Raw genomic sequence first — 15420 nt, 5'->3', positions numbered from 1 at the left:
AGTMAGAGGTAAATATAATTTAAGGAAAGTGACTAAAATTGGTTTTGCTTAAAATGAAATGAAAATTAAAGACGGATACATTTCCACTGCATAGTAGTAAGTCTTCACAGCACAATCTTGAAAGAGCTGTGGGGAAATTAAATATCAGGAGTGAATAATAATAATAATCAGCGAATAATGAACATTTGCAAGGAAAATGCAACAAGACAAACCTGACAAAGTCTGGAGATCTTGAAATGACATGCTGAAACTCAGATAAGTTCACTGTCCCATCCTTATCGATGTCGGACTCGTCAAGGATCTAAATGGAAAGCAAATGAAACCGAATGATGCCTCAGTGTACCAACTTGGAGAAACATMTTTTAGTGCCCCAGATTTCCTCCTCMTATCCCCAAAGAGAAGTGAACTCACGTTGTTTATGAGCTGCCTCATTTCTTCACTGGTCAGTCTTGTGTCCTCCGTCTCACCAGTCAAGCAGTTAACCAACTTCTCCAGATCACTGTGATCAAGAGTGCCGTCGTCATCAAAGTCTAAAAATATAKAATTATGYATATTATTTAATACAAACACTGCTGTCTGCCTACATAAAGTTAACCAGCTCAATCTATTTCACTTACCAAATATACGGAAAGCATAGTGGGATTTGATTTCGAGAGTGGCAGAGTCACTGAAGGCACTCAAAAGATCCAGGAAATCTTCGAACGTCAGGCTTCCATCTTTATCTTCAGATGTGGAGAATACTTGGCAGATTCTTGTCTTGAAAGGGTTGGACTGTTACAAGAGCAAGTTCAAAGGTCATTGCTTGTATCCTATATAATGCACATTTATTATACAACCCAACAGCATGTAAACAAGAACTAAAAAGAAAACATTATTATACATGGTAAAATAATAATGATGGTCACCTTCAGCTCTGGCAGAGTAAGGATGACTTGCATTGGTACTCTGGGGTTTGGATGGTTTCTTTCATCTCTGCCTAGTAGTTCTGTGAATCTCCTGTGCGCACTAATACATAAAACAACACCAACAACTTAATCATGTATCGGAGGCTCTCGTAGTTTTAAATTACCTTAACTTGCCTAAAAATTGTCACTTACAGTAGAATTTCCTGTTTTGTCAGAAAGGTCAGCTCCTAAAATTTGATTGAAAGATTAATATTTTTTTAAAACCCAACGATTAAAGAAAAATAGTCCCTCCTCAAGTTTCCAAGTCCTACTAGTGCCTTTAGTGAGCCATAGTAATATTGCAACAGTAAGCTTACAACAGGTGGAGAAAATAAACGTCAGTTGAGGTTTAAAACATATAAACAACTACTCTAGTAATGCAAACTATTTTATCTGAGGTAGTTGCCCCTTTTTTCACATTTTAAAACATCTGGCCTAGCTGTTACGTTTCTTCTAGCTTTTTTACGAGTTTAAAACAAACTTTTCTAGAAGTAATTGTTTATTTACCTGGTATTCTGAAAGCGAGTCCTTTGGCAGCTGACTTGCCGTTGTTCCCATTTTGAACTGTCAGACCAATATTTCTGTTTTTGTCAGTACCGTGAACTAAAACGAAGCTAAAATGTTTGTGACCGTTCGGCCTACTTCCGGCTTCTTGTAAGCGCACCCTCTCCGCCCGTGGTCCCGCCCCCGTTTGTCTACGTAACGGCTTCAAATGACGTAACCTGTGCCTTACTGTACTTTTGTAAAAAAAAAAAATATATATATATATATAATTATAAATATATGTGATTGTGCATTATTAATTAGAGGCCGTACTGGTCGTACTGGTAACTACAACTGACAGAACAATAAAAAAGAATTAAACAAAAACGCAAGGATTACCTTCCCTGCTGTCACAAATTATTTTAAATGATTTTACTGATTTGTATAAACACAGATGCAAGCACCATCACCTCCATTAATACATTTTTTGGTGATTAACAAAATAGTCAAAATCCAAACTTTTTTTTCTTGAATAAAATGATTCTATTTGGTTTTATTTATTCAAACTATTTGAAGTACACTATACACTTTAACATTTTTTTATACTTTTGTGATACATTTTGTATTGCCATACAAATTCTAAAGTAAATGTGCTACTTCTTTAATTTTTAATGAAACAAAATTCATTGTATTACTGTCATATAGTCAATTTATTGTTTCTAAACCAAAAAATAATACATGGATGCATTTATTCTATTTATAAACAAAAATCTTAGTCATAAAGTTCATTTTAGCAAGAACTCTAAATGTAAAAAAAAAAACCATTAGGACAAGCTTTAATATGTAAATTATTGGCTATTCCAAATCAAAATTCCCAACACAAATATGACTAAACAAATAGTTTAAAAAAACAACTAAAATATTTWGAAATCAAAAAAGAAAGTTGATCTGGTCAGGCTGCAACACAGGCTTGAAAAGCTAAGCCCCTTGGTTGGTCTCCCAGTCTGTTGTCCCTGGAATAAAATCATAACATTATTTTAAATTATATAACAGTACTTAAATTAGATTAGATTTATTGCACAGCATTATCAGAAATTAATGCACAGATGATGATTAAAAGTTACAGTTTTGTGTATTCTAGTCTAGTTTTACCTGTCATTTTTGTTCCTTCTTTTGTCTCAGCTGAAACACCAATCCCATATTCATTTTCACCAGTGACTCTAAAGAAGTAGATTCCTCCCTCTTCCAGATCAGACACTTTATATGACAGCYGTCGGCATTTGTCCGTGAGTCTTGTCCAACCTTTTCTGCTAATTTCTCGTATGTCTACGAGGTAGCTCTTCACAGGCCCTCCTCCTTCATTCTCAGGGATGTCCCAGGTCACARTGGCAGAGTTCTTAGTCACATCTTTGACTGTTATGTTGATAGGAGGACCTGGTGAATCCAAAACCCTCACATTCATGATTAAAGTAGCAGATCCAGCAACATTTTGAAGCTTGACTTTGTATTTGCCAGAGTCATCACGTGTTGCCTGCTCTACTGTGATAGAGGTGATGAAGTTGCTGGTGTGGATAAGTCCCCTGACCCTTAGATCAATATCTGCTTTTTCCCATGACACACTAGGAGCAGGTTTGCCTGTGAAAGGTGCAGTCAAAGTAAAGCTACTTCCATCTTTAACGAGAAGAGTCTTTCTCATTTCAGGGTCGATGTTGAACACGGGCTCCTCCTCCCTTTCCAGGGCAAGTTCAGGTTCTGTTTCAGAACTGGGCTCACTCAGGCCAATCTTATTAATAGATCTAACAACAAACACATATTCTTCCCCCGTTGTAAGTCCAGCCATTGTAAACTCTGTTTTGTCTGTGTTCTGAACACCTACAGTCCAGTCGTCCTCTGCAGTTTTTTTAAATTCAACTTTGTACCCTGTAATTGGTGCTCCACCATCAAACAGTGGCTTATTCCATGTCAGAGTGATGGAGGACTTGGAGGAATCAGTAATGGTGGGTTTTGTTGGAGGGGAAGGTAAAAACTTTGGATCTTCTGCCAAGGCAAGAGGGGACGGTGCACTGGGTTCACTTAGACCAGCAGCATTCTCAGCAAATACTCTAAATTCATACTCGCATCCCTCATGCAGGCCACAAGCTTTGACTCGTAAGTCATAGACTGTTTTTTTGTTGACTCTAACCCAGCGGACACCGTGCTTTTCCCTTTTCTCTATGACATAACCACTGATACGGCTACCACCATCACAAGCAGGCCTCTTCCAGGAGATGGTCATAGACTCACTGGTAGMACTAGTGACTTCAACATCTCTTGGAGCAGATGGGATAGTGAAGGAATCCATAGCTTTTATTGGTTCACTTTCCAAAATYTCACCCTCTCCATATTTGTTTACTGCTCTCACCCTAAAAATGTATTCATTTCCTTTGAGGAGCTTGGTTATCTTGCAAGTGGTTGCCATCATGTCGCCATACACAAGGGTCCAGGAAATACGACTGGTTTCACATTTCTCAACAACGTAGTGCATGACCTCTGCACCTCCATTCTCATGWGGAGGTCCCCAGGACAAAGTACACTTTTCTGCTGATAGTCCAGACACTTCCAGAGGCCCAGCAGGAGGGCCCGGTATGTCCAGCACTTTGCAGGTAACAGCCCTGGATGTGGCACCGCCTGCGTTCTGTACGGTCAGAGTATACTGTCCAGAATCTTTCCTGACACTCTCTCTGACAAGGAGAGACGTATGGGACTTTGTTGCTAATATCTCWACCCTTCCCTTGGTGCTTATGTTTCTTCCATTTTTCAGCCAAAACACTGTGGGGTTAGGGCGACCATAAATTTCAGCATCTATTTTAAGTACATCTCCTGCTTTGACCACCACCACCTGCCTAAATTTTTCATCCAAGGTAATAATGGGCRGCTCCACATCATGTTGCACCGTAATGGGTCCAGTGGTTTCAGAGGGTGCACTAAAGCACTCKGCCGCATTCTTTGCAGTAACACGAAATTCATATTGTTCACCCTCAGAGAGCTCAGTTACTTCAAAAAAAGTGTCCATTAAGTTTGTAAAGTTGCACTTCAACCAGCAGCTATCTGGCAGTTCTTTGCGCTCTACAATGTAGCTTGTTATTTTGGCTCCTCCATCRTAGTGTGGTTTATCCCAGGAGAGTGAAACTGAAGTGTTGGTTACATTGGTAACTTTGAGATTTGAAGGTGCATCACACTGGTCTCTTGCTGCGACAGGTTCAGATGGCTTACCGCAGGGTCCAACACCGGCCAAATTTTCAGCACAAATACGAAGCTCATATATCAGACCTTCTTCAATATTTGTCACCTTGTATTGGTTCTCAATCACTGGGCTTCTGTTTACTTTTGTCCATAGGATACTGCTTTGATCTTTGCTTTCAACATGATAACCAATGATAGGGCTGCCACCATCACTGTCTGGTTTGCCCCAAGCAATGATCATTACAGATTTTGAGGCCTGGACAACATGAGTGTTAGTCGGTGGACCAGGTGGTCTGAAGGGATACTGGGCAATGACTGTTTCTGTTTCAAGATATTGGCTTTTTCCATAGCGATTCTCTGCAGCAACTCGAAATTGATATTCAGTCCCTTGAGTCAGACGGGAAACTTTGATTGATGACCTTGTGACTGTAGCTGACACACTCTGCCATACTGAACTGCCTATGTCTCTTTTCTCAACAACGTAATTACTTATTTCACTCCCACCAGTGTAAAGCGGGGGTTGCCATGTCAGAGATACAAAGTCGGCGCTAACTTCTTCCACACCGATATCACTTGGTGGTCCAGGCCTTTCAAAAATGTTCACAAAGATTTCAGTTGATGTTGTYCCAGCAGCATTGGTCARGATTACCTCATACACACCAGCATCAAATCTGGTTGCATCCTTGATAAAAAGCTGAGATGCGGATTCAGATGTTTGTACATTTACTCTGCTTGTCTCCTTCAACATATTTCCCTCTTTATTCCAGACTACTGTTGGCAGTGGCAAACTTTTGAAAGGTACATCAATCTTTAGATCATTCCCYACTTTTACATTAAATGTGTTGTTTAACAGATTGATAGCAGGTTTAGCACTATTATCTTTTACTAYGACAGGTGTCAAAAGGGGTTTTGGTTCACTCGTTCCTTYATCATTCACAGCACTCACTCTAAAGAAATACTCCTTTCCTGCTGTCATCCCATCAATGGCCACCTCTAGTGCTTTACTCTCTGAATATTTTGTCCATGCGTCGTCTCCTCTGGTTTGCATTTCTACAGTGTAACTGGTGATTTTGCTTCCTCCATCGTGATCGGGCTTCTCCCATGAGAGTCTGGCACTATTGCAAGTAACATCACTCAGTGTGATTTTGCCAGGMGGTGGAGGAGCTTCAGACACTTTAACAGCTTCAGCAGTCTCTGCTGGTTGWCCGGTGCCAAACTCATTAACTGCAATCACACGAAAATAATAATAGCTTCCCTGATGTAGATTGTCAATCTTGTAGGAATTCCTTACACAGTTGCTGCAAACACTGGTGAATGCCTTCCTTGCCTCTTCTCTCTTTTCAACTATGTAGTGTGAAATCTTTGTTCCTCCATCAATAAGAGGTGGCTCCCAGGAGATGGAGACAGAGTCTCTCTTTACATCCTTTACTTCTAAATTTGTTGGAGCACTGGGAGAATCCAGCACTCTCACATTGATGAAKGCTGATTTGGAACCGCTGCAATTTTCAGCAGTCAGCACATACTTTCCACTGTCATTTCTTGTGACATTTTCTATTATTAACACAGTGTGGGAGTTTGCTACCTCAATTTGAGCATGTTCATTTAGAGTGCCGTCTGCTTTTGTCCACCTAACTTCAGGCTCTGGCCGTCCTCTTAAGGTAACKAAGAGACGTAAGGTGGAGCAGGCTCGAACATTTACAATTTTTCTCAGAGCATTGTCCAGTTCAATCTCTGGTGCCTCTACCTTTTCAGTTGTTACTACAGAACCAGGTAGATCCACATGTTCTCCGACACCGGTTGAATTTGTTGCACATATACGAAAATTGTACTCTGTATTTTCTTTTAATCTCTTTACAGTGTATTTTGTGTCCTCTATTCCTGTACTTGGTGTGCATGCAATCCATTCATCTGCTGTGGCTTCCTTCAATTCCACAATATATCCATTGATTGTATCTCCACCATCATAAATTGGTTTTGACCAGATGAGAGACACCGTACTGCTRGAATAGTCTGTTACTTTTGGGTTGGACGGTGGGCCAGGTGGGTATGTAGCTTCACATACCTTTATGTACTCACTAGACTCACTGGGTGTGCCCACACCAGCAGCGTTTTCTGCCAGAACTCTAAATTGATAGTAATGTCCCTCTGCAAGCCCAGTACATCTAAAGCGCATGTCATTTAATCTTCTCTTGTTGCATTTGGTCCATCGCACACCCTCTTTGTCACGCTTTTCCAGGATGTAGCCATCAATCTCAGAGCCTCCATCGCTCTCAGGCCTTTCCCATGTTAGCACAACTGAATCTCCAGTCACAGCACTGGCTACAGGAGTGGAGGGAGCACTAGGTGGCTTGAAAGGATTTTCTGCAACAAAAGGCTGAGATTCTAAAAAATCACCAACCCCATATTTATTTGCAGCAGCAATTCTGAAAATGTATTCTTTGCCACATACCAGTTTTGTCACTTTGCAACTTATAGTGTCAATGTGAGGTTCAACCTCTGTCCACGTAACACGACTGGTTTCCCTTTTTTCAATGATGTAATGGGTRATGCTGGCACCTCCATCATTTAAAGGGGGGTTCCAGTTAAGGTTGCATTTCTCTGCACTTATAACCTTCACCTTTAGTGGCCCATCAGGAGGACCAGGTCTATCTAAGACCTTCACATTTACCGAAATGGTTGTAGTTCCACCACTGTTACTAAGACTCAACACATAGCGTCCTCCATCCRCACGTGTGCAGTCTCTGGCAGTGAGAGTTGTATGAGTGATGGTGTTTTTGACTTCTATTTTAGGCGTACMTTTCTCGATTTCTTTCCCATCTTTCAGCCATGCAACTTCTGGGAGAGGCTTCCCAAAGTAATCAGCTTCAATAACAAAAGTTTCTCCAGCTTGGATGACAATAGCACTCTTAAACTTAGGATCAATAAAGGCAGTGGGTGCTTCAATAACATCCTGAGCAAGAATGGTTATGCTTTCTGAGGGTGCACTCCAAACACCCGCACTGTTCTTAGCAGTTACCCTAAACTCATAGTTTTGCCCTCCTGTCAGTCCTGAAACTGTAAAAAGATTGTCAGTAACATTGGTAAAGTTCGCCTTCATCCATCTGCCATCCGGAAGCTCCTTTTTCTCTACAACATATCCTGTGATGGTGCTTCCTCCGTCATATTTAGGTTTTGCCCACTGAAGTGTGATGCTGTCCCTGGTCACYGCAACTGCTTCAGGTTTCCCAGGTGGATCGCAGGGATCTCTTGCCACGCAACACTCCGATGTATTACTGCATGGGCTCAGTCCTGCAATGTTTTCAGCAAAGACTCTGAACTCATATTCAATGCCTTCTTCCAACCCACTTGCTTTGAAGCGACTGTCAGTTRTAACAAATTTGTTCAGCTTGGTCCACAAAATACTGTTCTTCTCTTTACGTTCAATGTGATAGCCAAYGATGGGGCTGCCTCCATCTCTGAGMGGTGGCTCCCACTCAACCACCATGCTATACTTTGTCACAGTGGATATTAAGGGAGTGCCAGGACAAGCAGGTACACTGAAAGGATATTTTGCTGTCACAACCGGAGAGGTGATTGCAGCACTTTTTCCATACCTATTTTCCGCAGATATCCTGAATTGGTATTCATTTCCTGTCTTCAGCTTGGYAACTTTGATGGTGGTTCTAACTGTTGTTGCGGACACAGTATGCCACTCCGTRCTTGTTGTTTCCCGTTTCTCCACTACATAGTTCTCCAACTGACAGCCTCCTGTATATGAAGGTGGATCCCAGGACATAACAACATAGTCAGAATTAACCTCATCAATCCTCACAGGCCCTGTGGGTGGGTMTGGCTTTTCAAGAACAACCACCATGATGGTTGTTGTGTCTTTCCCRGCAGAGTTGCTTGCTGTGACAGAGTACTGACCAGAATGCTCTCTGACACCATGTCTGATGTGAAGGACAGTTAAAGACGCTTTATTTAAAATCTCCAGCCTTGATGTCTCCTTAACTGCCTGACCTTCTTTTTTCCATTCAATCTTTGGTGCAGGGTCTCCAACCACAAGGACCTCTACTTTTAGATCTTCTCCACTTTTGACCGTGAATGTGTTAAATGTTAACTGGAGTTTTGGCCTGATGGCATTTTCCTTRGTTTTTGCAGAGGCAGTTGTTGCCCTGTTTTGTTCACTTTCTGCAGAAGAAGGTKGTTGACCTGGAATGAGCAAATAAAAACCAATAATGAGAATTAATAAAAATGTACARTTAAAACCTGCTAAGTGAATTCATAATAAATGTGCTGATAAATGTTTTTGTCCGCCAGAGGTAAAAGACAGGCTGGGAAGCCACAAAGCAGTAAAGACATATGGTGGCTCTCAAAAGTAGTTGATGCAAGGTAAAATGCTGTGATTGCCTATGAAGGATGACAAAACTCAATTAGATGAAATGTTAAAATTGGATGAAAAAGTAAATGAAACAAAGTATTTGATTGAGGCTGTACAGAGTTGTGAATTTAGGGCGTTGTAGCTTTTGTGTTTTTGTAYATGTTACCTCTCTATCAGATTTTTAAGGTCAAATTAAAGGTGGAAAAGGTTTTGAAATATTTTCTCACAATCTCTTTTATCTATATTACAAATGGGATGTACACTTTTGAAATTCATTGAATGTAGATTTCAAGTATTTTAAAAGAGTCTTTTCCAAAAAAAATTCAATTATTAAGTTTTGATTCAAAATAGATTTTTATCATATTATATTTATGAAATAGATGCTTGGAGAAAGGATACACTGAACTCTTCAAGKGCCATTTCACTCTGCTGCTTGCTGTAATTGGCATATTTCGTTAAAAAAWKAAGGCACAAAATTTAGCAGGAATGGGAACTTTAAACAATATTTTGTAAATGTGATAACATTTCTGATTCAATGTTAATTTAAAATACAGCTTTCCAGACTGAAAATCAACAGGATGGAAGTGCTCTATACCTTGGGCAGTGACCGAGGTGGATGATGAAACCTCTGGATTAGAATCCTCRGTCATTTTTATATTTAGAGTCTGAGCCATTTCTTCAGCTTCATTTGTCATCTATAACAAGCAACAATGAAAATGTGTCAGAGAAGCTTTAAGGTATGAGCAAATACRCATGGCATTGTTTTTTTCAATCTTTTAACAAGTGATTTGAATGGAAAATGGCTTTGTACCCATATTRCACGTTTAAAATTTTATTTTCAACTAAATCTTGTGTCAGATGAAATTACATTTTATTTTTCTCTAAAACTCTAAAACCCTCTTTATACMTCAAACATTTAAAAATACATAGAAAGTAAAAAGTTCCACAATAAAAGTGTTGTCCATGCTTTTTTACAAATTACTTCATAGCATTAAAAAAAATTAAAACACAGCYGTACTTACATTATTTTTACTTCTTTCCATCCTCTCACCTCCTTGAATTTTGAATTAAATGTGAATGTAGATCCTTCGTGTTCTGAGACCTAGTCAAGAGACATGAAGAGCACTGAACCCCAAATCTCTTAAGCAGACACACAGCTCTGCCAGTCACTGGCTGCTTTATCTTTGGAAGCATGCAGTGACTAAAATAAGCATGGAGACTGACTGGGCAGCTGCTCATTCTTTTTGACTTAGTTAACCCTACAGTGTATGAATCAGCTCTAAAACAGCAGTTGCATATTGTAGTTCTCTTGTTTGATAGAATCACCTTAAAAACAAAACATGAAGACATCAGTGCAGGGACAATATGTTAAAATTAATTGAAAATAATATGAGATAATAAACAAATAAATGGTTTTCATTATTATGAATGAATTCATGATAACAGGGATTAAAGAATAGATAATTTCCACATATAAGTAGAAGATTACGTAAAGCCTAAATATTACAACTTAAACAAAGATCCTTGTGGAATTTTAGCTTCATAAGTTATTTCATGAAGTCATACACAAATATACACTGATAAAATGGTAAAAATTATTTTTAAGSTATTCAAATGGAAATATGCTTGTCTCAAATGCTTTAAAGAAATATTGCTTTAACAACATTAAGTCTGGCAGAACATTTATTTTGTCTACAAATCATCCACAAAAWACTAATCTTCACTAAATGCAAAGAATACATTGGCTGGCATTAAAACAAGACTGTTTCAGGAGTTTAAGTTCTATACTATTTTCTCTAATGTAAGTCTAGTAATTACTGATAACACAGATATAAYATAACACTGACTTGAAACGTAATCAAGTCATATTACATTTTTCTTCAGTGAGCTTTTATTCTGAAGACAGGAAGTGAGCRTCGGAAAAGGAAAGCGTAAAAAATAGCCAGGTCCGCTTCCTGGTGTTACACTTACCGCATCAAATGTGCTTAATTTAATTTGAATAGGACATAGTTCTGAACTTTGAAGTAGTTTACATCTGCTGATGTATTCATGAAGCAGTCTCTTGGTGTCCGTACACAAAGGTAAGGTAATAAAAAAAGACAAAACTTCGTTCAATGACACAGACGAAATTAAAACAGCTTGTTTAGCTAAAAAAAAAAAAAAATCCAACAGTACACCAAATTCATATATAGTTAAAGATCGACCTGACTTAAAATAATTTAAAGTATTAGTATTAAGATAATAGAAACCACTGACCACTTGAATATTGTGTATTTAATTTGTTCTGCTCACTAACAGGTCCAACCATGCTGACTCAGTTTGTGTACAGCACTCAGGATTTTGTCAGAGATGTGCTTCAGAAAAGAGAAAACCGCCCACCACCTTCCAAGCTTGACTCGCTCATCAGAGACGGCTGGACAGACAGGATGGACAGAGGACTCTTCCGCTACCATCTAGGCGATTTAGAAACGCGTATCCTACCAGGGTCGAATGGTTACGTCGCTCAGCTCAATGTTCAACGTGGAATCGAGAGGAGGAAACCTCAGGAGATACTGAGCATTCAGCAAGAGTTTAATCCAAGCCAGTTTAACTTCAACAAAATAAATGCAGAAGAAATTATGTTTGAGATAATGAAGGACACATGTGGAGGAAGAGATGTACCTGATGACCAGTTGCCTCAAACTTGCAGGATGGTTGTGTTGATCAATGTTAGCCCTTTGGAGTTTGGACACTGTCTTCTTGTTCCAGATCCGTCTCTCTGTTTACCACAGATCCTGACAAGAGCTGCTGTCCAGGTCGGTATCGAGTCTGTGCTCCTCAGCTCCAGCCCAGGTTTCCGTGTGGGGTTTAACAGCCTTGGAGCATTTGCATCTGTTAATCACTTACACCTTCATGGTTATTACCTGGACCATGAGCTGAAGATTGAATCCAGCCTGGTTAAGCCTTTGATACCCGAGAAGAATTTTTTTCGCATCCAGGATTTTCCGGTTGGATTTTTGCTCTATACAGAATCCGAAGAAGCGGAGACGGCAGCAAGAACGATCTGTGGAGTGACAGACTTTTTTGTGGGTGAAAACATCGCTCACAACCTGTTCCTGACCAGAGGATGCCCACCTAGTGGTCAAATGCAGACTGCAAAGGAGCGCTGTCTAAGAAAAGGTGTGCGTATAGCTATTTGGCCCAGAACATCCTGCTTCGGTGCCAAAGAGGAATCTGCCTTTAATGTTGCACTCTGTGAGTTAGCAGGGCATCTCCCTTTTAAAAACAAAAAGGACTTTGAGTGTACAACTGAGAGAGAGGTCATCAGTATAGTTCAGAAGTATCTTCTGCCTGATGATGAGTTACACAAACTGGAAGAAGAGCTTGTTAAACACTTACTGACTCACTAAAGCCTGGAATACATCTTGAAAGACTTAAAGATTCAATGCAGTGCGTTAAACTCCAAAACGTCAGCATCAGCTAATGAGTCGCTAATGCTTTTGCTATTGGGTTGCTGACTGAAGTCTGCTAATAAATGCACTTTTGTTTAAATATCAGATTTAACCTAAGAGGGTACCTAGACCCCCTGAGATCAGGGTTGGAAACTTGTTCTGTGGTTCTTACTCAGGTTTGGTGTCAAGATATTAAAAATAGTGTCTCTAATAGAAGAGGTTTCAACAATTGAAGGTGTGTAAAATAAATCTGGATTTGATGTACCATAATCTAGTCTTCATTTGAAAACTTAAGTGTTACAGATTTTGAAACCGAACTGAAGGAGATTAGTCAAGATGCAAAAATAAGCAAAACAAATTGAAAAAAAACCAACATAAAGCTGAACAATACGAACTGATGGATTTTTTCCCCAATTTTAATGAACCCACATTTTCAAACATATCACTATAATTCAAAAAAGAAAATGCATAAAAGGGTCCTTCACCCTCAATAAGACTCACAGTAAATAAATAGACTGAAAGAAAAATCAAGACATTTAAGTCTGAAAATTAAAGTAAAAAATATTTAGGAGCTCTGTATCATAAACAGTAAATCAATAAATACCCTACCAAAAGTAAAGTTATTAGAAATAATAAACCCAACAAAAGAATTAATTCTAAAAAATATGTTGGAATTAGTTCTAACATATTTTTACATTTTCAGGATATGGGTATCTTCAACACCCATATCCTGAAAATAATKAACATTTTGTTTAGTTTACTGACTGATTTTATCCCATTAAGTAGTAGCTTAAGGAAGCTGGTTGTGTATAAGGTCTTTATCCTGACTTGGAAACCTCATAGTTCTACTAAGAGTGTTTTAATAAGCATAAGGATACTGTTACATGTAGTTCCTTAACATTTTCTCCAGGCAAAAGTCATATGAGACTTGAAGGAATGACTCAGTTGAACAAATAGAAACCCGGATGTTTAATTGGCCGTAAAATGTATATCTTATACAGGCAAATAAAACACCAGTTGTCATGCTGAATGCTTGTGTTGATGCTGATCTGCATTGTGGAAAAGCTGAAAGCTGCTAATTTGTTAGGAAATGGTTAATGACTGACAGAAATTAAAAATTTCTTAACATTTTTGCTGACCTGTTGGCAGAATCACATTACTGTTAAATTATTTATTAATGTGGCATCTGAAATTTGTGACTTGACATGGGCTGGTATGATAGTTTCATTGTATGACTATCTTGAGTAAAGATACCAAAAGCTTCACAGTGTGTTGGTACTGACAAAAAATAAAAACTCCTTCAGGATTTTCTGATAGCCATCAGATCAGCCCCACACTATCATCATGAGGTTTGGTTGTCAGTACTTTTTTTTTTCTGAGATGCTGTTAAGGGTTGGGGTTTTTTTTCCCCTATTGCAACCTARCCCACACTTTCTAAAAGGTTACGCGTTTGTCTCAATAGTCTTCAAAATATTTTCATAAACTATCATCTAGATGTTTTTTGGCAATTTAAGATGCTTTGCCTTTCTGTTCTTGATTGTCTGCCGTAGATTCTGGCTTCAAACTCCTATGGATACCATTTATGAACAGAAGATTGTTGTTAACTCGTGAACACCTATCAGTGCCACACATCACCACAGGTAAACACATTATCCGCCAGAATGACCTCACCTAGGCAGCAGCATGACTTTGTAGGATTATTGAGCATATAGCTGCTCACTTTAATGAAGGTCTTCATCAGGGAGCTCTCAACATGGTCTATATCTATTCAAGCAGCAGCATATTTTTCACACTATTTAAATCTTTTTTTCTTTAATATGGAGAAAAATATATGTCAGCCTTGAACTTCTTAGTAACTAGATGAATAAAAGAGGCCAGCTGTTTCTTTGCTCAGTGGATAATTTTCTTTTTCTTTAATGATGATACCAGTGAAAAAAAACTGGTATCGATAACCCCCCATAAAAATGAGAGTAACCTCTCTTTCTTTACTCTCTCTCTTTTTTTTTTTTTTTAATCAAACACTATAATCGGTTTGCTTCATATCTGATCCCCCTGATTTACTTTAGATAACCCATTTAAATATGCTCTGTTCAATCAGAATAAGCCGGACATGGTAAGGTACACTGATTTTTCAAAAAATAAATAAATTACTTCCCAGACTTGTTTTGGCATCATTTAAAGGAGTTGACAGTATCACATTTTGAATTCTTCCGTAAAAGTCACAAGGTAATGACTTTATTTACTGTAAGCTGTTTGTTAAACCTTGCTTTGTCTTTTCTTCTCTTTAGTTCTCAGCAGCTCTGGAGATTTATGGTAATCATTGCAGTTTTACTGGAAAAAGAACAAGCTTGTGAGGTTTTGTATCCGGTTCTTTTCGAAGTCTCGCTTGTTTGATTTTTCTGACGTAACACTTGGYGTGCATTGCAGCCTGTGTGTAAACATCCATTCCTCTGCCTTTTGTGTTGCATATTGCAAAACTGGATGTACTATACATCTGCTTTGAAAAATTACTAAAACACCCAGACATCAACATGAATCACATATTGTGTGTGTGCGTGTGTTTACCTAATAATTCAGAGAAAACCCACATAGTCCGTTCTTTGTAATATTTCTGGGTACCAGTTGATGAAAGAACAGCTTTCAAACACGTTTGCTTTCATTTCATAAATACCTGCAACCTGCTCACAGAACATAAAGGTCTTCTGGTGATGAGGTGAACAGTGTTCTTTCTTATAGTTGTATAAAACGATAGAAATAGCACAGCTAACAGACAATGCATTATAAATGGATCATTGACTAGCAAGTGATTGATTCATGTTCAAGTTTGTTTTTCTGTTTCTTTTTGCTATATAGTTGTTTTATTTTTCAGCTGATTCATTTTCAGCTGATTGATTGATTGATTGATTGATTGATTGATTGATTGATTGATTGATTGATTGATTGATTGATTGATTGATTGATTGATTGATTGATTGATTGA

The 15420-nt window shown here is 38.6% G+C and overlaps 3 protein-coding genes across 5 annotated transcripts; 1 reads left to right on the top strand and 2 right to left on the bottom strand.

Annotated features, from left to right (window-relative positions):
• Positions 1-2: 2 nt before the first annotated feature.
• Positions 3-1632, bottom strand: cib1 (calcium and integrin binding 1 (calmyrin)). Its single transcript, XM_008411494.2, has 7 exons — positions 1452-1632; positions 1098-1132; positions 906-1005; positions 618-771; positions 412-530; positions 213-301; positions 3-126 (listed from the first exon to the last, which is right to left on the bottom strand). Exons 1-7 carry the CDS (start codon positions 1500-1502, stop codon positions 105-107), a joined length of 570 nt encoding a protein of 189 aa, XP_008409716.1. The 5' UTR covers positions 1503-1632; the 3' UTR covers positions 3-104.
• A 355-nt stretch (positions 1633-1987) lies between these two features.
• Positions 1988-10167, bottom strand: LOC103466115 (titin-like). 3 transcript variants are annotated; one of them, XM_008411490.2, is made up of 5 exons: positions 10032-10167; positions 9605-9704; positions 8556-8840; positions 2580-8396; positions 1990-2440 (listed from the first exon to the last, which is right to left on the bottom strand). In XM_008411490.2, the coding sequence occupies exons 1-5, from the start codon at positions 10050-10052 to the stop codon at positions 2406-2408; spliced, it is 6258 nt and encodes a 2085-aa protein (XP_008409712.1). In that variant the 5' UTR covers positions 10053-10167; the 3' UTR covers positions 1990-2405. The 3 variants fall into 3 exon arrangements, with proteins under 3 accessions (XP_008409714.1, XP_008409712.1, XP_008409711.1); XM_008411492.1 differs by having other exon boundaries at positions 1988-2440; positions 8243-8840; XM_008411489.2 differs by having other exon boundaries at positions 2580-8840.
• Positions 10168-10933: 766 nt separating this feature from the next.
• gdpgp1 (GDP-D-glucose phosphorylase 1) lies at positions 10934-14976 on the top strand. Its single transcript, XM_008411488.2, has 2 exons — positions 10934-11090; positions 11308-14976. The coding sequence occupies exon 2, from the start codon at positions 11316-11318 to the stop codon at positions 12396-12398; it is 1083 nt and encodes a 360-aa protein (XP_008409710.1). The 5' UTR covers positions 10934-11090; positions 11308-11315; the 3' UTR covers positions 12399-14976.
• The last annotated feature ends 444 nt before the right edge of the window (positions 14977-15420 follow it).

The sequence above is a fragment of the Poecilia reticulata genome, linkage group LG6 (genome assembly GCF_000633615.1).
Source record: "Poecilia reticulata strain Guanapo linkage group LG6, Guppy_female_1.0+MT, whole genome shotgun sequence".
In the NCBI taxonomy this organism is placed as follows: Eukaryota; Metazoa; Chordata; class Actinopteri; order Cyprinodontiformes; family Poeciliidae; genus Poecilia; species Poecilia reticulata.
The sequence above is the reverse complement of the archived record's forward strand: the minus strand, read 5'-3'. Positions and strand labels throughout refer to the sequence as shown.